This window comes from Dendropsophus ebraccatus, chromosome 8 (genome assembly GCF_027789765.1).
Source record: "Dendropsophus ebraccatus isolate aDenEbr1 chromosome 8, aDenEbr1.pat, whole genome shotgun sequence".
Classification (NCBI taxonomy): domain Eukaryota; kingdom Metazoa; phylum Chordata; class Amphibia; order Anura; family Hylidae; genus Dendropsophus; species Dendropsophus ebraccatus.
Window position 1 is genome coordinate 96,145,154 of NC_091461.1, and position 23,172 is coordinate 96,168,325.

At 44.0% G+C, this 23,172-nt stretch overlaps 1 protein-coding gene across 1 annotated transcript; it reads right to left on the reverse strand.

The window, feature by feature from the left end:
- Positions 1-1,355: 1,355 nt before the first annotated feature.
- On the reverse strand, positions 1,356-16,928 carry NPL (N-acetylneuraminate pyruvate lyase). Its single transcript, XM_069979338.1, has 12 exons — positions 16,840-16,928; positions 14,643-14,717; positions 14,200-14,273; positions 12,836-12,923; positions 11,610-11,667; positions 8,404-8,479; positions 7,465-7,557; positions 6,385-6,527; positions 6,233-6,279; positions 5,148-5,232; positions 3,265-3,304; positions 1,356-2,356 (listed from the first exon to the last, which is right to left on the reverse strand). Exons 2-12 carry the CDS (start codon positions 14,708-14,710, stop codon positions 2,211-2,213), a joined length of 918 nt encoding a protein of 305 aa, XP_069835439.1. The 5' UTR covers positions 14,711-14,717; positions 16,840-16,928; the 3' UTR covers positions 1,356-2,210.
- Between the last annotated feature and the right edge of the window lie 6,244 nt (positions 16,929-23,172).

Sequence of the window (23,172 nt, forward strand, 5' to 3'; positions counted from 1 at the left end):
GTGAATAATTTCTTAGCGCCACACTACCCCTTTAATAATTTTAACACACTGTTCTCCTTTAAAACTCATTTTAATACACTGTGCCCCCTGACATAAAGGGGTTATCCAATGAAAAACATGGCTACTTTCTTCCAGAGACAAAAACACTCTAGTCCCCAGTTTAGGTGCGCTTTGCAATTAAAGTGTCACTGTCGTGAATTTTTCTTTTTTTGCAGAAATCAATAGTCCAGGCGATTTTAAGAAACTTTGTAATTAGGTTTATTAGCCGAAAAATGCATTTTTATAATGAAAAAGCCGTTTGAAGCTCTCCCCGTCTTCATTGTTCTCCTATGAAGAGAGCTAAATAAAAGACCAAAACAGGACAACAAAGAGTTAATCTACAAATACCTCACCCTTTATCTCCTCTGACAGTCACCACTGACCTCTCTGAGCTCTGATTACAGCTGTCACCCAGCTCCGTGCCTGTAATCCTCTGTTATCTGCTTTCTGCTGTCGGCTAACTCCCTCCTCCCCCCTCCCCTCTTCCTAGAACAGACTGGGTACGTCTGATGCAACAAGTCACAATTTCCAGATTTTTTGCAGTGGATGGAAAAGAGGAGGGAGGGGGGGGAGCTGGAAAAAGGCTTTTTAAATGCAGATAAATGGCATATTTGGCTAATAAACCCAATTACAAAAAGTTTCTTAAAATCGCCTGGACTATTGATTTCTGCAAAAAAAAAAAAAAAAAAAATATGACAGTGACTCTCTAATGTGTAGCCTATTCACATTATTATTCAATCTTATTTATTATAGTTATACTTGTCAAACTCATCACGTTAAATGTCTTTCCAAATATATTCTTTTGACAAATTTGTCTCCTTTTCCTGATTTACTGCTCTTTCCCTCCTATTGTAGTCAGCAAACTGTCTAGGTTACAGACCACCACCCTGCTGTAAAAGCAGCAGTCTGGCTGGTGTATATAATGTTTAGTGTATTGTACAGTGTATACACACACTATGGGGGAGATTTATCAAAGGGTGTAAAATTTAGACTGGTGCAAACTGCCCACAGCAACCAATCACAGCTCAGCTTCCAGCTCTGGTGAAAGAAAAGCTGAGCTGTGATTGGTTGCTGTGGGCAGTTTGCACCAGTCTACATTTTACACCCTTTGATAAATCTCTCCCTATAGCTCTATACATGTATGTTTACCTTGTGTAATTTTTAAGTTTAAACAAACCTATACTAACTATAAGAAACCTTATACTAAAATGTGTAACATTACACAGAAAATAAGTGACGGACAGCTGAAAACACAGACATTTTAGCACAAGCTCATGGGGAGTTTAAGCTTGATTCATATTTAAAATAGAATAAACAAGGGTTGCAAAATTCTTTTATTATGCCTTCATTCTTACATGAACAGTTCATCTTGGAAATTTCAAGTACTGCAAAAATAGATTTTTTTCCCCCGAAGTGATGACAGTGGAGTAAACGGAAGTGTAACTCATGGGTTAAGACTAGGAGAACGGTATAACACTGTTATTATTATTATTAGTAGAAAAGCAAAACATGACATGAATATTGACAGTAATAAATGAACAACAAGAAACATTCTTCCAATGTTAGGGTTTATTGAAATTTCTATTTTGTATACCCTTCTCATTCTTTGTATCTCCCATACCTGCTACTAAGTGATTGGGTGAATGTTAAAATAGTAAAAAAAAAAATAATTTAGAAACTGTAGCAAAACTGACACCTGCCACACAAATATTAGTGCATTAGGTGAATCATTCATTACTAGAGATTAGCACAACTCGAGCGCGCTTGGGTCCATTTGAGCCTTAGCGTTCGACATCTGAAGTTGGATGCAGCCCTAGGGAGTCCTGAAAAACATAGATACACTGTATGACCCACGGCCAAATCTAAGTTTTCTAGGATTCCCTAGGGCTGCAACCATCTTATTCAGCCACCGGTAATCAAATGCAGAACGATCGGGCTCAGACGGACCCAGGCGTGCTTGAGTTGTGCTCATCTCTATTCATCACTACAACAAGGTCAGGTTAGTTTCAGATTACAGCCATTGTTATACAGGTTTTTAGACTTGAGGGTTCTCTTCCAGCACCCAGAAAGATGGTTGCATCTTGTCACTGTGATGAACAGCAGCTCCACCATCCCTCTTAGCGGCCCTCCAGTCATAATCACTACAAGGCCAGTTGTGCCTTTGCTTGCGCTCAAATCAGATCTATCTTCTTTATGTGTTCTCTGATTTTTTCTGAATACTCTGGCTTGAAGCCTGAGCTCAGTGGTGGTCTTGGTGGTCCTAGGTCAATTCCAGATACAGTAGACATCATGTTCTTAAATTCTGGCAATCCCCAACCTTCAAAAAAGGAGAAAAAAATGTGAGCCATTCTGATAAGACAGCGTAAGGCCACATTTACCCATTATTTTACAGTTTTATTTTATTTAAGGTCCTATAATGTCCGTTATTAGCAGAATATGGCCATTATTTGACCTCAAAATGAAGGCTGTCCCCAAAATAAAAAAAATCACAGCTCACACTTACCGGATCCGCAGCTTGTTTTCTGCTGCGGATCCGCAGCAGATTGCATTTAAATAACTGGACACAGCATCCAATCTGCTGCGGATCCTATAGGTGTGAACGCACCCTAAAGAGGTTTTTTGAGCAAAGTGTATTGAGTGAGTGGTACATTATTTAGAGCAGTGTTTCTAAACTCCTGTCCTCAAGGACCCCCAACAGGTCATGTTTTCTAATTTTCTTAGTATTTCACAGGCGATCTAAAAGTCAGTGCATCAAGTATCATCACTGTTCTTTCTATGGGATATCCCCAGATCTTGGCCTAGTGAAGGTAGCTCCCATTCACTTGATTGAGGCGGAGCTGTAGTAACACAGCACAGCCACTACACATACAGAGCTATCTCCCTATCTCTTTGTGTAAGCTGGCACAGCATCAGCGGGCATTTTTGGTGGTCTCAGACCCCCACAGTCTGATACCAATGACCATTAAATTTTACCCTAAGAAACTATTTTTTTTTTTTCTACGATCAACATGAAGGGCAGACTAGATGGACCAAGTGGTCTTTTTCTGCCAACGCTCTATGTTGTACATTAAATATTCTATCATTCTTTCTGGCATGTCTGTGTTAGTCACAAGTCAAGGCAAGTTCTTGTATTCTAGCCATAGTTAGAGGACTAAGACTGATACATGTGGAGTAACAAATCAATTTACATCTCTGAATTGTCTATAAATATTAACAATGACATACCCAAGGCAAACACAAAGGTGATGAACTCCTGTATCCCACGCTGAAATAAAAAAAAAGTGCACATAAAATATGAATATTTAAACGTAATAATAACCCCCTGTCACTTCCTGGATAACATGGTGATGTCACTTCCTGGATAAAATGGTGATGTCACGACCAGACTCCCAGAGCTGTGTGGCCTATGGCTGCTGGAGAGGATGATGGCAGAGGGACACTAAGTGACACAGGGCACTGGAGGGACACTGAGCATCCCCCTGCCATCATCCTCTCCAGCAGCCACAGCCCGCACAGCTCTGGGAGTCAGGTCGTGACATCACCATTTTATCTAGAAAGTGACATCACCATGTTATCCAGGAAGTGAAGCCTTGATGCAGTAGTAAGTGCAGGGAAAAAAGCACTTTAAAAGCATTTCCCGTAATAAGTGTATATTGGTGATTTGTACAATACAATAATTTAATAAAAATCTTCACTGGACTTCTCCATTAAATGACGGCCATCCACTAAATTTCAACAGTGTGTGAACATAGCCTTTCTGTTTTTTCAATCCACTCCTGGTTTGGGTTGCAATATGCAGAGCGGTTCATCATTTAATTTCTAAGGCCACTGCATTAGTGCAGTCTGTCTAAAGTAGATGTCGACCAGGGGCGTAACTAGAAATGGCTGGGCCCCATGGAAAACTTTTGCCTCCCCCTTCCCGATTGACCACTAAGCTGTCAAGTGTAGTCATAACTGCAAGCACTGGTCAGGAGTGCTTGCAATTAAAGGGACATTTGAAGAACCCGGGAGGTTACCGGGGGGCTGCATGTTCAGGCCGCTTCCCTCACTTGTACATTTATTGTGCAGAAGACCATGTCTTTGAGCTCCACTGGATATAAGTGAACACATGGGAAGTTTCCCAAGTATTGTTGCTATATGACTACATTGGGGCAGTTGATGTGAATTGGCCCCCTATAGTGTGCTGCGGTATATGTTAGCACCCCTTTTTTTATGAGATGCCAACTTATATCTATGCTAGACTGCATTACCCTAGTGTGACCGCGACCTAATCCTCATCTCAAAACACACACACACATTACATTTATAGGAAGGCAACTAACCATGCAAACACAGAAAGAACATATAAACTCCAGGCAGACATGGAAACACTATGCCCATAAAAGTGATTTTTTCATTCACTCAAGTCTCTGAAAAGCCTTTAAAAAGGGGTACTCTGGATAATTTAAATTTTTATCATCAACTGGTGCCAGAAAGTTATAGATTACTTCCATTTAACAAAATCAAGCCTTCCCCGCAGGAAGTGGTGTATTTCCAGTCTGATGTTGTGCTCTCTGCTGCCACCTCTGTCCATGAGAGGAACTGTCTGAATGCTAAAGGGATTTGCTATCGTTCCTACCATGGACAGGCGGCAGCAGAGGGCATAGACAGGTTAACTAGAACCATATGTAGCTGTGAAAATTAGGCTAGTTTCACATGAGCAATGATATCAGGTTGGATTTGGGTGCGTTTACACATTTACACAGATTTATCTGACCGTTTTGAAGCCAAAGCCAGGAACAGACTATAAACAGAACAGGTCATAAAGAAAAGACTGAGATTTCTCCTCTTTTCAAATCCATTCCTGGCTTTAGCTTCCAAAATCTTTTAGATAAACGCACCATTAGTTAAGCTAATAGGACCATGAAGCTATTAGTTTAGGTCATTGCACTCATAGTTTCGCCATGTTATGACCGCAGAAGAATTCCTATATTATATTTAATATCTAACAGTGTCACTATTCTGTATTCCTTCAGTGATCTACAGAAAACAGTCTATAGTGGCTCTAATGTATAATAAACTTCTATAGGAGTTTTCTATAGAGTCATTTTATATTCTCTTCAGCATACCTGAATCTCCCTGGCTTTTTCCAGGTCTCCTTTCTCAAATGCAGTCAGCATTTTAGAGGTGGTTGTCCCCAGGTAGTTGTATGTGCTGTAAAAATAAATATACAGTATATATATTTTTTTATATACATTTAACACAAGGAAACAGGACAATAGTTATATAAACGACCACTAATAATGTTTAGGATCATTATTAGCGGCCACCTTTCCCAGCTACGTACCTGCCTGAGACATGTATGTCATAATCATGTGTGCATGGCGCTCCTGTGTGACTGCTTAGTATCTCTACCTCTGATAAATTTGGGGCATAGCCTAAGAATATGCCAACAATGTTTCAGCAGGGAATATCCCTATTTACTGTCATTTAAAAAGATCAGAACACTTCCCTGTATATTGATCCTCCTACCTCTTGAATTAGAGGTGCCTTACAATGGCAGCACATATGGATAAATGAAAGAGGTTCCGACACTGTCTATCTAAAGTGTGCTTCTTAAATTTTTAAACTTTGCCCTTTTAGCAGGTCCTCTGTAGGTGTCTTGCTTGAGAGCCATATTGTTAGCATGCATGTGACATTTAGTAGAAGTTGGACAACAGTAAGGGCCCGTTCACACCACGGATTCTTCACGGATATTCCTCCAGGAACCTCCGCCCCGAATCCCTCCTGCTACGTCTTTGAATGATAGGGCTTGCCCGCCTCCACTCAAAGAATTGACATGTCAATTCTTTGAGCGGAGGCGCCCAATCCCTCCCATTCAAAGACATAGCAGGAGGGATTTGGCGCGGAGACCGCAGGCGGAGGTTCCCAGCAGAATCTCTGCGCCGAATCCGTAGTGTGAACATGCCCTAAGGGTATAGTAACATGTAGATTAGTTGCAGAAATTTCTGACACCATCTCATTCATCAGAATGGGACTTGCAGAAACCTGGGTCATCCCTGTGATCGGTGTGTTTGCTGTATAAACATGCCCATTCGGATGTATGGAACAGATTTTCTGTGGCAGAAATTTCAGCTGAGAGCTTCTACTCTTTTCAATGGACACCGAGTAAACAGATTAGAAAAGATGTATAAATTAAGCAGTCCTGCATTACCTGCCCACAGCTCCATGAGCTCCGAATGCCAAGGCACCCAAAAGTTGCTGTAAAAAGAGAAGAAAATACCAAATCTGGGTGTTAATCCTGCTGACTTCTATTACCTCTAGTATTACAATATAAATTAGGTGTTCTAATAAAGATAAACTTGCCTCATCCACACCATACAGGAAATCATGTTGCTTATGTTCATGGATGCCCATGCTGAAGTCCAGAAGGTTGGTGTCCGTAAACTTCACTCCTCGGAATGAGGGGATGTGGTCTTTCATCTTGCCAATCAGATCACTCACCCGAACTGAGGTAAGGGAGAACAGATTACACGCCTGCTCTGTGTCAGCGAGCAGGCAGAATTTTGTAGTAAACTATATTGACTGCAGCTCCCTATGTACCTCAGAGCTAAAATCAGACTCCCTTCCTCCAGGCTGTACTGTTCTGCTCTGTGGCGAGTCTGTCTGTAAGATAGCTGACATGGAGTAAGACGTGACCATGCCCTGCCCCCCAGTGTCCCCCATAGACATATACAGGCTTAGTGGTAGACACTGCGGGTGGGGCAAAGTCACATGCTCCTCCATGTCGGCCATTTTATGGACAGAATCACCAAAGAGCAGGACAGCCCAGCCTAGAGGAGGGGGGGAGGGGGGGGGGGGGAGTCTGATTTTAGCTTTATGAGGTACACAGGGAGTTGCTGTCAGTATACACAGTGAGTACACTTAATACTGTACACTGAACAATTTTACTATAAAGTGGCCAATCCCTTTAATCCCCTCACTTATCAAAAAATATGCCTTGTCCCAGAAAAAAAAAAAGCTCTAAAGTCTTGACCACTAGATGTCCATTTTCCCTGTAATCTGCTGCCTATTGCCTGTCTCAAGTAACACATAGATCAGGACAAAATACAGGAATTGGGAGCAGGGCTTAGCATATTTCATATGCAGCAGAAGGGGGAAGAACCTGGGCTGTGTACCTGTAAGCTGAGCCAGTCTGCCTGCTGAAGATGATCTACACTATGCCTTAAAAGGTAAATCAAGGTTTCCTATAATTTATTATCACTCACAAAAGCTCAGGACAATCATCCCTTGTGTAAGTATCAGTATGAAGGAGTCTCTCAGGGGCTCAGTAACAGCAGTGCAAGCACTAGTATGACCTTGTCACCACACCTAAGGGTTAATGCAACCAAACCATGCAGGTATGCTTTAAGTATACCCTAAAATCCCCAGATAATGAATACTTACATGTCAAACCAGTCAGGCTTGGAATGTGATAATAATAGAAAGGAAGACTTGGCGCAGAAGAAGCCACTTCTTTAAGGTAGGCAACTAAGGCATCTGTGGGGCAGAAATGTGATGAGTGAGGCTATGTTCACACTACGTATATTTGAGGCTGTATGTTTGAGGCTGTATAGCAACCAAAACAAGGAGTGGATTGAAAACACAGAAAGGCTCTGTTCACATAATGTTGTAATTGAGTACATGGCCGCCATATAATGGCAAATATTTGCTGTTATTTTAAAACAACGGCTGTTGTATTGAAATAATGGACGTTATTTACTGTTATATGGCGGCCATCCACTCAATTTCAACATTGTGTGGACAGATCCTTTCTGTGTTTTCAATCCACTCCTGGTTTTGGTTGCTATGAGGACCTGACATGAGGACCAAATACAGCCTGAAATATACATAGTGTGAACCCAGCCTATAAATGTAAGTATGGAAACAGCACAGTCCTTGTCCAACCACCACATGTGAGCTGAATATGTCAAAGCAGCATCCAAACATCCAAAAACTCTTCTTTTATTTAATCCACCACTATACTGCTAAAACAGGCAATGTTTCTTCACTCGGTACTTGGAATTTGCCCATGTCTGCATTAATGTAATGCAGATATGAGTGTACATGGTTTAACAGTAGTCTAATATCTTACATAGGGGGGGGGGGGGAAACAAATGTATAGAAAACCAGAAGATTACATTTATTAAATTATGTGGATTTGACAGTTCTGGCTCAGACTTCCAAGCCGATGTTATTCGGGGAGGAAGGTGCAACATGGAAGTATTACAGGAGGCCCAATGAAAAGCCATTAAAGTAGTTGTTGGATAGGAGTAACAGATTTACAATTGACCCATTACTGCCATGATCTAAACATCAAAAAGTAATCATAGCTTTATATACTACCTGGGCTTGAAGGTTTGGTGAATGAAGGGCTTACGGCAGAGATGGCATCAGCTCCAATGGAAGCAGCATGAGCAGCCTGAAGAAGAACAATCAAAGTCGTAATAGTTATTGACTAGTTGAAATACTATCACAATAATTTGTGGCTAATGGAATACAGTCACATTGTTTTACTACATGCAGTAAACTTATATATTGAATTCTTATTAACCAACACAATGAAAGACATTATCTACTCCCCAATCTCAAAGTCACCTTATCCTATACTATTCTCAGCACAGAGATACTATTGGGGATCTTAATACACACAGTGCAAGAACCAAATCAAGACAGTTGTCTCAATACTAAACTAGTGTCCTTTAGGTTGATATTTCTATGGATAAGATGACAAAGATGTATCATTAGTATTGGTTGTGTTTCTGTGTTCCACATAAAAAGGTGACCAAGAGAATAATTCCTAGAGCTAATTGTTCATGCATAATAGCCCTCATATAGTTAGTTGTATCATTCAGTAGTTGTATGTTACTTGCATTTCCTCCCCTCTGCTGGATCCCTGCTAAGGTGCTGTGCAGATCAAACATGTACAAGCTGGAACCCAGTGCCCGATATCTTTCACTTGTAGAGTCCTTACTCTTGAGCTAAACGCAAATCACAAAAACCATAGTGGAGATTCCAAAAAAAAAAACCCAACAACACCACAGCACTTTAACCCTTTGAGGACCAGGCCCAAAATGACCCAGTGGACCGCGCAAATTTTGATCTTAGTGTTTTCGTTTTCCCCTCCTCCCCTTCTAAGAGCTCTAGCACTCTCAGTTTTCTATCTACAAGCCATGTAAGTGCTTGTTTTTTTCAGGAATAGTTGTACTGTGTAATGGCGTCATTCATTTTACCATAACATGTACGATGGAATCCCAAATATATTATTTATGAAGATATAAATAGGTGAAATCGTAAGAAAGAATGCAATATGGTAACGTTTGGGGGGTTCCTGTGTCTACGTAATGCACTATATGGTAACAGCGACATGACACTATTATTCTATAGGTCAGTCCGAACACAACCATATGCAGGTTACACAGATTCTCTAATGTTATATATATTTTTTTTTATGAAATACTTTTTTTTGCCAATTAAATATTAATAAAATGGGCCTATTGTGACGCTTATAACGGTTTTATTTTTTCACCTACGGGGCTGTATGGGGTGTCATTTTTTCCGCCATGATCTCTAGTTTTTATTAATACCATATTTGTGAAGATCGGACGTTTTGATCACTTTTTATTGATTTTTTTAAATATATAATGTAACATAAAATCGGTAATCTGCGCACTTTTTCCCCTCTTTTCGTGTACGCCGTTTACCGGTCACAATGACGCTTGTAATATTTTAATAGATCGGACAATTCCGCACGCTACGGTATATTATATGTTTATCTATTTATTCATTTCTATATGTTTTATTTATATAATGGGAAAGGGGGGTGATTTAGACTTTTATTGGGGGAGGGGCTTTGGGGTAGTGTGTTAGTGTTTTGAACTTTTTTTTCTTTTTACACTTTTGAAGTCCCTTTGGGGGACTTGTACATACAATACTTAGATTTCTACACTGATGAATGCTATGCCATAGGCATAGCATTGATCAGTGTTATCGGCGATCTGCTCATTGAGCCTGCCTGTGCAGGCTCAGTGTAGCAGATCGCCGATCGGACCGCACGGAGGCAGGTGAGAGACCTCCGGCAGTCCGTTTCAACGATCGGGACCCCTGCAGTCACACTGCGGGGGTCCCGATCGGTAAGTGACAGGGGACTCCCCCTGTCACTTACACTTAAACGCCGCGGTCGCGCCGTGATCGCGGCGTTTAAGGGGTTAATGACACGCGGCAGCGCGATCGCTGCAGCGTGTCATTACCGGTGAGGTCCCGGCTGCTGATTGCAGCCGGCCCCCACCTGCTATGAAGCGTGCTCCGCTCCGGAGCGCGCTTCATAGCGGGAAAAACACCCAGGACGTAAGGTTACGTCATGGGTCGTCTGGGGACAGACTTCCATGACGTAACCCTACGTCCAGGGTCGTCTAAGGGTTAAAATGTAAAATACACTGGTCATACCTTATACCTGACCCAGAGACTTACTACTGACAGCTTCCTCTGGGGTTTATGCCAAAGTGTGACATGACTGGTTATTTACAAATGTGTCCACTGTCATCTTTACAGTAAACTGAATATATTTAGTGATCCCATGTTGTGCAAAAACTGTGCAATTTTTTGCGTTACTCACGACTGAGCAACAGAGAAGGTGTGACAGTGAACATGGTTGGGCGTAGAGGAACATATTCATCCCAATTTATGCCGCCATGCTGGGATAAATTCTTAGTGAAATCTACGCCAGCTCCTATGCCCCTAGGCGCGTGTCTCTACATACATCCTGCATGCCGTACTCTGGCAGGGTACATTTTAAGACCAGCATGTGAGAGAAAGGCTGTCATAAAAATTCATCTCCTTATCTAATAAAAAGGTGAGGATGGACACATCTGTAAATTTGTATTTGCCTTTTTAATGATGTAATATGTAAACTGATTAAAAACACATAGTGACACACAGTGGCATAAGCCCTAGAAGAAGAGGTCAGAAGTAAGGTATGCAGTGAATTATGAAGTGCAGTTCATACTGTGGTTTTGTGAGCATTTTGTGTATAAATACACATTACATTTAATCAAGAGGACTTATTGGCTGCAGTTAAGGGGCATTGGGCAGAGTGGGTTCCAGCTTGTATGTCCTCTGTCTGCAGAGCATAGTGGTAGAAGGAAGAGAAAAATGCAAGTAACATCCATGTGAATTGACTGATACATGACATTTTTGTGTTTGAATATTTAATATAAATCATACCTATTAAAAAAACAAAAAACCCCCAAAACAAAACACAACAACAACTCTGATATATCTGTGTGACATGTCAAATGTTTTTATCAGTCAGGGTTTGAGGATTCAGGAGAAGGAACGTGGTGGTGGGAAGATACATGCTACTTGTTCTTCTGATTATTTGTGGTCTGAAAACTTGAACCTTGACTGATAAAAACTTTTGAAAGGTTTCTTTCGATAACGTGGAAGAGCAGCAGTGAGGACATAAAACTCCCTGCAAAGGCTTCTTGTGTTATAACCACAGGTGACAAAAATACATGTTATCGAAGGAAACCACAATTATTAGGGACACTCACCAAATCTTTAGAATCTTGCAGGCTTAGACAACCGACATGTACAACCACGTTGTCCATCCTGTAAGAGAAATTGTTAGTGAGTCTGAACATAACATTAGAGATAAGCGAACGATCGGCATTTGATTAGCTGGGGCTGCTGAACTTGGATAAAGCTGTAAGGTTGTCTGGAAAAACATGGATACAGCCAATGACTATATCCATGTTTTCCACATAGCCTTAGGGCTTTATCCAACTTCAGCAGCCACCGCTAATCAAATGCCGAGAGTTCGGGTTCGGATCGACTTGAGCATGCTCGAGGTTCGCTCATCTCTACATAACATCCTTCATATGGATTCACTGTGAAGAAATGTTATACTAAAACACAATAAAGGAATATTGATCTATATCTGGCCAGAAAAAGTCACTTGAGTCAAAATATAAAAAAAAATTAATAATTACATCTCATATGTCCTCAGATTGACAATATCATCAAATGGAGGAAGAAAAGAACCAGAGATAGTCACCAGGACCATCCCACAAGGAATGCAACTACTATATTATGGTGGGTTCACACTGAGAAATCCGCGTGGAGAAGTTCCTTCGGATTCACATCTCTGCCTGTGCTATAGACTCCATTTTATGCACAGGCGAATTCTGCCGTCTGACAAAAGAAATGACATGTCAATTCTCTCAGTGGACGGCGGAATTTGCCTCACTATAGAATGGTCCCGAGCAGGGGTGAGTGATGGAATCCGCGGGAACTTCTGAGCACGGATTCCTTAGTGTGAACCCACCCCAAAGCCTGTTTGGAAGAGGAAATATAATACACTAGCATGATACGATAAACTTTTGTTACTGTATGTGCTATTCTATGAAGCACAGTTCATTTTCTATATCGGAGTATATCAGACTAGAAATATTAGGAGCTTGCTTTAAAAATTTTTATCTTTAGGGGCAATGCAGTGAAAACTGAACTAAAAAGTGAAGAGCATGGAGTTGCTAACCAGTGAACCCCAGAGGGTATATACACTACATCTTTACTATATAATATTTATTTTGAAAGAGCCCTTGATTCCAGAGCGCTATACATATGATAAGGGAGATTAGAACGTTATATTAGGAAACAAGCAAAATAAAAGGCAGACTTGTACATAGAGAGAGGACCTCGTCCATGTAGGTTTACAATCTACAATGACTATGTGCTAAATAATGTATCTGTGACTCCATCCGCAGTCTCTGCCACTTACTTGCCTCTGGCATGCTTCACCCACTCCTCAGCAAGCCGCTTTCTCTCCTCGACACTGAGGGACATCCCTTCTCCTGTGGTGCCATTCACTGTAGAGAGAAAAATTACACAATATAAGAAACACCATGAAATGCTGGAAGTTAACAACAAAACAAATGTGGACATAAAAGCTTTATAACTCTCGGTAAGATAATTAGCGGGCACGGCGATTTGACCGTGCCCGCTAATAGCCGCGGTCCCGGGCTATGTGCGGCACACCGGACCGCTCTGAACATCCCTAGGCGGCCCAGGACGTACAGGCACGCCAAGGGTCAGCTAGGGGTTAAACAATTGCATACATTTAGCTGTTTTAGTGCAGTTAAAAAAAATTTGCTCATCTCCACTTACCTATCCACACTCCCCCCACCCCCCCAGCTGCCAAAATACAGTTCAGCCAGTGATTGGCTGAGCGGGCTGTCACTCTCGACACAAGAGTGACAGCCTGCTCAGCTAATCACTTGTCACGATGCTGCCCCGTCTCAGTCAGTGATTAGATGAACAGGCTGGATATCTGGAGGAGGACAGGGGGAGTGCAGACAAGTCAGAATTTTTTTTTTTATGCCAAACTTGTTCTTTATTTTGCAAAGTTTGGTTTGGTACTGAACCGAATATTTTGCAACGTTCGGAACGGATCTCTGTTCGCTTATCTTTAATATATAGATTCTTACCAGCTCATGACTGCAGATCCTCCCAACTTGGAATCCGCTTGAAGTCTCTGTGCCTTATTCATAGTGGGAACATACCCTTATAGCTATGCTATGTCTGCAGCACCACCACAGAAGGAACGAAATGTAAAGACTCCTGTGCTGGTTTAATCAGCCTTCATGCAACTTCAACAGCAAGTAAATGCTGGCCATGTCAATTGGCGCATTGTTTGTGCAGCGCTTTAACTTAATCATTATCAGCATTTTAAATCCCTTCAATTACATATGTAATTTGCTACCGAAATAAGGTTTTCTTGTTTGTTGGCTGATTGTTTGGCCTTTTACATGGGCTGCTTATCGGTAAACCTATGAATACTCATTTAGCCAATAATCAGCCCATGTACAGCTATACACAGTGCCCGCTGAAATAAATGGGATGCCCCTTTAATGCAGACTTGCCTGGTCCTCCGGAGCAAGAGACATTCTTTATACCACTAGAATTCCCCATATTTGCCATATGAAAATGGATTTTTGCCTTTTTAGTTCTTCTCATTACCTATGAACTTTTTTTTTTTATATATATATCTATCTTATTCCTTCTATCATTAGGAATTTAAAGTGGAATTTTGCTTTAAGGAACAGGGCTTGAAACTGGAGGATAGTTATAGTAGCATAAACTTACCAAATATATTCTTAACGTTCTGCTTATGTACCAAGTAATCTACATATTGCTGGATGATGGGCAGGTTAATCTCACTATAGAAGAGGAAGAAAGACATTACCGTACGTAGCGGATTGCATATATATTGAAACTTGTCTCATGTCAATACTACTATACAGAACACCTTCATACATACAGATTGTGTAGAGAGAATGCATCCAGGTGCTTGGGGGGATCTAGAAACCTATCCCTTATGTCAGAATATAGCATTATTATAGCACTCGGCGAGTCCCTGGGTGTTGTGCGCACATCCCGTATCAAGAGGATTAGGTCACATATTCACACTATCCTGGAACCATGAGTGGTATTTCTAAGAATTGTAACTGTGTGAATGTACCCTTACTCAGAACTAGTGCTGCTACTTGTAGTCTTAGACACAAAACACTTCAAAATGGGAAACTTACTATTTCACAGTCATTGGTGTGAAGGTGGCGGCTACAAGGCCCTTCAGCCTCAATCCATCAGATGTCATTATTATTATTCTGCTAAGGAGAGAAAAAAAAAATTACAATGTGGCTGAAAGCTATGGTGTTCTCCAGCACTTTTTCCATTGATGGCCCATCCTCAGGATAAGGAAAGGAGAATAGCGTGTGCGATCCAGAACTCAAAAGCTAAAAGGCAGTACTAGGCTACTGCAGCTCAGTTGCCATTCACTTCTACCAGAAAGCCTGTTGAATGGCGATTTTCACTCAACGCACGAACACTGGCTATTTCGAGGGCCAAACAGTCGTGGTTTAGCATGTTACTACGGTTGACATTGCAAGGATGGCGGTAGGAACATTATTCTAGTACAAATCACTTTTGGGTGTGTCTTGAAATAAAATCTCCATATAATTCAATAGAAAGTACGGTGAAAAGGACGGGGCAAATCAAAGAACTGTGTGTGAAGAACTTTAAATAACGGACGCTGTTTGCGCAACAACAGCCACAAATAAATGACACGAACATTATTTTGACAACGCATGCAAACACCAGCCGTTATTGAATACAGTGTGAACCGCCGGCCATTGTTTGCATTGACTTCATTGCAAATCACTGATTTATGAAAACAACGGATGTAGTTTTAAATAAAAAAGCCGACGGTTTTGGGGAAGCTACATGGCAGTTTAAGTTCGATTTAAGATTATATATATATATATATATATATATATATATATATATATATATATATATATATATATATATATATATATATATATATATATTATGTGTGTATTTTATTTTCTCTCTCTCTCATGTGCATTTACAGTGTATTTTCTCCATGACTTTGAAAGTTAGCATCATCTGATTTTCAGCTTTACCATTAGGAATGTGACTTGATGAGTAACCAGCCTGTATACAGAGAAGCCATCAGAGATCAGGAGGGTAGCAGAGCATGGCTTCTACACCCAGTTAAGTTCTTGGCTTGAACTGTAAGAAAGGGTCATTGAGCAGATGGACAGGATACGGATATGCTGGGACAGCACAATTGCATCCGTGTTACTAGAAACAATAGAGTGTAAGCACAACTAGTTATATAGCTGGGACAGCCTCCATTGTTCTATGTGTATATATGGTCACCTACAATAGGATCCTGGCACAGGTGTAACTTATAGATTCTTACATTGGACAATAAGATCTTTAACGGGGCTCCTGCACCCAAGTGTCAGAGGAGCCTTTGGGCCCCGTAAGGAACCAGGGCTCAGATAAGACCCCTGGAACCTGGATTAAGAAACACCACCCATAGCAGGGGTAGTGAACCTTGGCTCTCCAGCTGTTGCAAAACTACAACTCCCATCATGCCCGGACCGCTTTGGCTGTCCAGGCATGGTAGGAGTTGTAGTTTTGCAACAGCTGGAGAGCCAAAGTTCACTACCCCTGACCCACAGTGTGATAATGGAAGGAAATTAGATTGTGGAATAGGTTTGCGCTACATGGGAACATTTCAGTTCATACAGATATAAGCACTTATATTCAGTACCCCCCCCCCTTCATAGACACTTCTTTTTCTAATGGAAGTAACAAAATATGTAATGGCACCCCCTTTATTTATGGCATTAGAGGGGATTCCCGCTGACAGATCCCTAACAATTACACACAAAGGGTATGTGAACACTGCATAATTTTGACGGAAACTCCGTTGCGAGATTCTCAGCTCGCACCCGCTCGCGGATTGCGGAGGGCAAGCGCGTCTCTGCCCTTGTCATAGACTCCATTCTATGCACAGACGGATTCTTTCATCCGCCCAAAGAATGAACTTGACACGGGCGGAGGCGCACACGCCCTGCGCAGTCTGCAAGTGGGCGCGAGCTGAGAATTCCGCAACGGAATTAAAATTACTCAGTGTGCACATCCCCTTAGAGAGATTTCCAGGAATATTCTGCCATAGAATACCAGTTCCATTGATATGAATGAGGTTGTGTCTATAGAAGGTGCAGGACATCTGTATTCTGTTCATTCAGAGGAATAGGACAGTCACAGAGATGTCTGCAATACAATCTGTCGCATATGCACCCAGACAAAAGTAATATTGTTCTAATAAAAAGTCCCTTTAAATGCAAACACTACCAATGTAATGCAGGCTAATCCTTCTCTTGTATCCTGCCTGCATAGATCACCTACCTTGCTGTCAGCCTCTTCTCTCTGCTATACTCAGCCCTGAGCTATACTAAGCTTTATATAGTCAGATCACATGACCTCTCCCTGCCTGCTGCATGCTGGGAGGAGCAGTCACCCACTTCCTAGTTGTTAGCTTCTGTGTATAATAGAAATCATCCTGCCCTCCCCTGTGTGATGTGTTGGAGTATATAGGGGCTATGAGGAGTGTCCACAACCTCTGCACGGGTCATGTGATCACTACCTGCCCAGGGCTGACTACATACCAATCATCCCCAGACTACAACTCCCAGGAGTCAGTGCAAGGCTGATCAGCTGATCTCCTGCAGCATCATGTGATACCTATGACTGCTCAAACTTGAAGTGAGAATAAAGAAATCTGCTGATTATTGTTCTTCATCTGACATTATTACCCATCATGCTGTGTGCAAGATCTGTCTGTAACATAATAAGCCTTGTGTCCTGTGATCATGTGATACGAGGTATATGCACAGTATTAGGAATCAAGCTTTATATAGTACGTATAGTAAATGGCGCGTGCGAACCTGCTTATTGTAACTCCATAAATAAGCCGCGATCCATAGTAAAGAAAATATCCTCATATGTTTATTAAGCCAATGTGAACAAGATGCAATGTTTAAACCTTACGTTAAAGGGGTATTCCATCTCAACTAACATAGTTAAAGGGAACCCAGCACAATTGTGCTGATAGGGTTCCTAGCTGTATAGATATAGACCTACTGTTCAGCTCGCGGAGCACACCAGCCGCATCTGCAGCACTAGCTTTACATCAGGGGAAAAAGATGTTTTATTATGGCACATGAGGCTGCAGGGGGGGCGGGGGCAACTAGTCATCTGGGTGGGGAGCCCTTCATGACTAGTCACAGATCTCTGCCTGTCAGCGCGCAGTGCGGGGATGATTGGCAGACAGAGAGGCCCATTAGTGGTCTCTCTGCCTGTTAATCATCCCCCGCTGAAAGGCAGAGAGCTGTGACTAGTCCCTGCCCAGATGACTAGTTGCTGTGACTAGTTTATTTTCAGTCTGACACAGTGCTCTCTGCTGACATCTCTGGTCGAGACAGGAACTCTCGGTTTTCTATAAATCCCCATAGAAAACCTCTCCTGCTCTGGACAGTTCCTGTCTCGGCCAGAGATGTCAGCAGAGAGCACTGTGTCAGATTAAAAATAAAACAACATTTCCTGCAGGACATACAGCAGCTTATAAGAATGGGAAGACTTGAGATTTTGTAATAGAAGTAAAATACAAATCTATATAATTTTCTGACACCAGTTGATTTCCCCTGTCCTTGGTGAGAACTCGGAAAAAAAAAATACAGTGGGGGAAACTTAATAAAGTATGTATACTTACCATTCGCTGTGCTCCTGCGTTACCACTTCCAGATCCCCGCCAGGCATTCCCCTGCTCAACCTCCTGCAACATTACCACTGATGGATGCCCCGCTCAGCCAGTCAGTGACTGCGGTGGGTCACCGCTGCAATCACTGACTGGCTGAGCTGTACTTTTCCCTGAGTCGTGAGTTATCAGGGAGCTGGGAGAAAATGATATCTTGCAGGGGTCCAGGAGCCTGATATCAGGTATTAGGTATCAGGTATCAGCTTTATTATGTTCCTCCCACTCCCTGGCTGCACTGTATTTTTTTTCCAGAGCTCTCCTTTAGGCGGGATTGTGTATACACATAGTATCCCTAGCGGCAGCTGGAAAAACTGACATGTCAGTTTTGTGCGGGCACTATTCATTAAACAGGAGCTACCAGCACTGACAGGTCGCACAATGGAAAGTGCAGCTCCAGCCGCACTTTCCATTGTGTGCTATGGGGAAGTTCATCCGGCCGATACAAAAGTACACAAATTTGCAAATTACTTCTAATTTAAAAAAAAATACTACTTGTAAGTACTATATACAGTACTTATGCTGATAAGTACTGGAAGACTTGAGTTTTTTTTTAATAGAATTAATTTATAAATCTGTATAACTGTCTGACATTTTTTTTTTCTTTTCGGAGTAAACCTTTAAGGTTTATTGGAAAGTTATTAAACCATGTAGAAACAATACTTAGAACAGGTAATATGGTAGTGAATGGCAACCACTATCACATGTGAACTTTCATGAATGTCATTTAATCCCACACCAAGGGTTAAATGCCTGATGACTAGAGGCCAGCCAGTCATTCAGTGTATGGTAGGACAAGTAGCATTGCTGGTCACAGACTTGGGTTGTCACATAGGCAGATATGGATACACTGGACGTCTGGCATTTCTTCTGGGGGTACCCTGGTGGGGGTAACACTCTGTTTTTGTTTCTTAGATTTGAAAATGGGGATTCAATGGTGCAATAAAGAGTATTTACTGGAGGAACTTGTCAAGGAACAATTGAAGGTGCAATTCTGTGATAGGAATGAGGTATACTTCCCCTAAGACTATGGGGGAGATTTAGCAAACATGGTGCCCCTAGCAACCAATCAGATTCCACTTTTCATTCCTCACAATCTCTTTGGAAAATGAAAGGTGGAATCTGATTGGTTGCTAGGGGCAACTCAGCCAGTTTCACTTTACATCATGTTTGATAAATCTTCCCCTATATTCCCACAATGTAAAAACCAACATTGCAAAACAGCATCCATTTTTAAGGCCGTTATTATTCGTTATTTTTTTAACATTGTGGAAACATGGCCTAAAGGTAGGTATACACCTTCCATATCTGTAGGACGAACGTAAATAAGTAAATAAGAGCTGATCTCCAGTGACCTGACATGGTCACTCCACAATGAATGGAGCCATTTGCTTCTGGCCCCACTCACTGTGTTTAAGCTTTTTATAGAGGCATCTGTAAGTACAATGATGCATGTATTGCTGAGACATGCACATTTAGTGGGTGCTGCCTTAAAGCGGTAGTGTGGCGCTAAACAATTTTTCACTAAATAACACAAATTACAAAGTTATACAACTTTGTAATGTATGTTATGTAAGTGAATAGCCCCCTTCCCCGTGTTTCTCCCCACCCAGGCTACACCCGGAAGTGTAGTGTTCTATACTCACCTGATCCATGTCGACCCCTGTCCGCCATCTTGCAACAATGATGTAATCTCCGCCGGACAAAACGCTCCGAACGTCCCTCGTGCTGGCCGCCCTCTGCCGCGTCATCAGCTGCTCAGCCGCGATTGGCTGAGCATAATCGTGGGAGGGGGGAAACATGGGGAAGGGGGCCATTCACTAACATAACATACATTACAAGGCTATGTTCACACTACGTAAGAGACCGGCCGTACTTTTACGTAGTGTGAACATAGCCCAAAGTTGTATAACTTTGTAATGTGTGTTATTTAGTGAATAATTGTTCACTACTGTCACAGCCGCGGCGGCGTCCCGCGTTCCGGGCCGCCGCCGCGACCGCTTCCTACCCCATGCAGCAGTCGGTGTCCATAGTCGGGGACCCGGCGCTGCTATCACCTCGGCCCCGGCGGGCGCCTCACCTCTCCACGCTCCTGTCTCCCGCTGTGCCGGCCGGCGCGCGCGTCCCCGCCTCCTCGGGCGCGCGCGCCGGCTGTCTCAGATTTAAAGGGGCAGTGCGCTCCTAATTGGTAGTTGCACCTAATCACTCCCCTATAAATCCCAGCATGCCCTGTCCCCTGGGTTGGAGCCTCTACATGCTTCCCATAGCGTTTGGCCCAGCTCCCTGTTGTTCCTGTGTCCTGTCCGTTACCTGGTCCCAAGTCCCTGTTTCTGAGTCCTGTCCGTTACCTGGTCCCAAGTCCCTGTTCCTGGTTCCTGTTCCCCTGTCACTCCACCTGTTCCCGTGTCCAGCCTGTCACGTGCTGTCTCATCTGCAGACTATTGCCTGTGCCATCTCCTGCCACGCCTCGCCTGCCGACACCAGCAACCAAGCCAGGGGTAGCGACCTGGGGGTCGCCTGCCGCAGCAAGTCCATCCCGCCTTGCGGCGGGCTCTGGTGAAAACCAGCGGCCCCTTAGACTCCGCTCCCTGGTGAGGTTTGTGCCATCGCTGGTGCCGGTCCAGTGGATCCACTACTCCGGGCGTTACAGTAGGCTCCAACCATGGATCCCGGCGAGGTGCCTGATCTCCGTGACGTCGCCAGAGTGGTCACTCAGCAGGCGCAACAAATCCAGAAACAGTCACAGCAGATCCAGCAACTCACTGCCGCCTTACAGCAGCAGACTACTGCCCAGCGCACACCACCTCCTGACGCTTCTTCTTCACTCCGACTGGCCCTCCCAAGCAAGTACTCTGGGGACTCTAAGTTGTGCAGAGGATTCTTGACTCAGTGCACCATGCACATTGAACTTTTGAGTAGTCAGTTTTCCACCGAGCGCTCTAAAGTGGCTTTCATCATCAGCCTATTAGAAGGTAGAGCCCTGGCCTGGGCCACGCCACTGTGGGACCGTGATGATCCTGTTGCTGCCAATCTCCGGGCCTTCCTATTCGAGTTTCGCTCCGTCTTTGAGGAACCTGCCCGTGCTTCTTCAGCCGAGACTGCTCTCCTCAACCTCTCTCAAGGCAGCTCCTCTGTAGGTGACTACGCCATCCAGTTCCGCACCCTGGCAGCTGAATTGGACTGGAACGAGGCCGCCCTATTGGCCACCTTCAAGAAGGGCCTGTCTAGTCGAGTGAGAGACGTGCTCGCTGCCCGAGACCTGCCTACCTCCCTGAACGAACTCATTCTACTGGCCACCCGAGTTGATACTCGTTTTTCGGAGAGGGAGGAGGAGGTTCGGCATGAACATTTACTAACCCGTTCCCGTCGCCATCCCCAGCTGGCGCCGGTTTTCCAGAATCCTGACCTTTCGATGTCTCAACCCTCTCCTGAGACTCCTATGCAGGTGGAACGGGCTCACCTGACGCCTGATGAAAGAATCCGGCGCCTGGAGCAGAATCTCTGTCTCTATTGCGGTGGTTCCGATCACTTCCGGCTGGGATGTCCCCTACGTCCCCAAACATCCGGAAAATGCTCGCACCTAGGTCCGGTGGGACAGGTGTCCCTAGGTGTGAATGCCACCACTCCAAGTCTGTCTATGCCAGTTTCCATCCGGACTCCCTCAGGACAAAATCATCAGACTACTGCCTTCCTCGATTCTGGGTCAGCAGGCAGTTTTATTGCGGCAACATTGGTCCAAAGATGGCGGCTACCCGTGACCCGACTAGCCAGGCCCCTGACTATCTCCTCGGTCACAGGCGAAATTCTTACCGACCGTGTGTACTACCAGACCGCACCTTTAGTCCTCCAGGTGGGTCCTTTACATCAAGAAGAGATATCCTTCTACGTCCTGCCCCATTCTTCCCCCGCGGTCCTCCTGGGACTCCCGTGGCTGCAAGAACATGCCCCTCAACTGGACTGGAGAACCGGGAAGATTCTCAGTTGGGGTCAGGACTGTTCCAACCAGTGTCTCAGGTCACCTCAGACCAAGTGTAATATGTCGTTTCCTGTCCCAGCCAAGCCTCTATCCGACCTACCGGCAGAAGACCAAGACTCGGCGGATGCCTTCTCTGCCGAGGTGTACCCTCTCTCCGTACCCAAGACTAAGGTCGTGTCCTCTCACCACCGGGAGAACTTACAGAAGGTCCTCGTCCACAGACCCACAGTCCCTTGCCATGTTTTACCGCCTGATCGCCTAGCACCAGTCGTCACCTCCTCGCTTCGGAGAGTACCCCCCGGAAAGACTCATGTTCACCCTGCGCTTCGAAGAGGTATTTTGAAGGGGGGTCATTCCTCGTTGGAGGCCGGGCACCCTGGAGTCCGTAAGACCGGCCAACGGATCTCTCGCCACTACTGGTGGCCCAGTCTGTTTCAAGATGTCAAAGACTTTGTGGCTTCCTGTGCCATCTGCATGCAAGAAAGAGGGGGAGGCCAAAGGGGGGGGGTACTGTCACAGCCGCGGCGGCGTCCCGCGTTCCGGGCCGCCGCCGCGACCGCTTCCTACCCCATGCAGCAGTCGGTGTCCATAGTCGGGGACCCGGCGCTGCTATCACCTCGGCCCCGGCGGGCGCCTCACCTCTCCACGCTCCTGTCTCCCGCTGTGCCGTCCGGCGCGCGCGTCCCCGCCTCCTAGGGCGCGCGCGCGCCGGCTGTCTCAGATTTAAAGGGGCAGTGCGCTCCTAATTGGTAGTTGCACCTAATCACTCCCCTATAAATCCCAGCATGCCCTGTCCCCTGGGTTGGAGCCTCTACATGCTTCCCATAGCGTTTGGCCCAGCTCCCTGTTGTTCCTGTGTCCTGTCCGTTACCTGGTCCCAAGTCCCTGTTCCTGAGTCCTGTCCGTTACCTGGTCCCAAGTCCCTGTTCCTGGTTCCTGTTCCCCTGTCACT

Coding starts and splice junctions, on each gene's coding strand:
- NPL (XM_069979338.1), bottom strand. CDS start 14,710: ATGACATCTGATGGATTGAGGCTGAAGGGCCTTGTAGCCGCCACCTTC. Junction 8,480..11,609: donor TGCAAGATTCTAAAGATTTG/GTGAGTGTCCCT, acceptor GTTCTTCTTCAG/GCTGCTCATGCTGCTTCCAT. Junction 6,280..6,384: donor TCCTGTATGGTGTGGATGAG/GCAAGTTTATCT, acceptor CTCTTTTTACAG/CAACTTTTGGGTGCCTTGGC.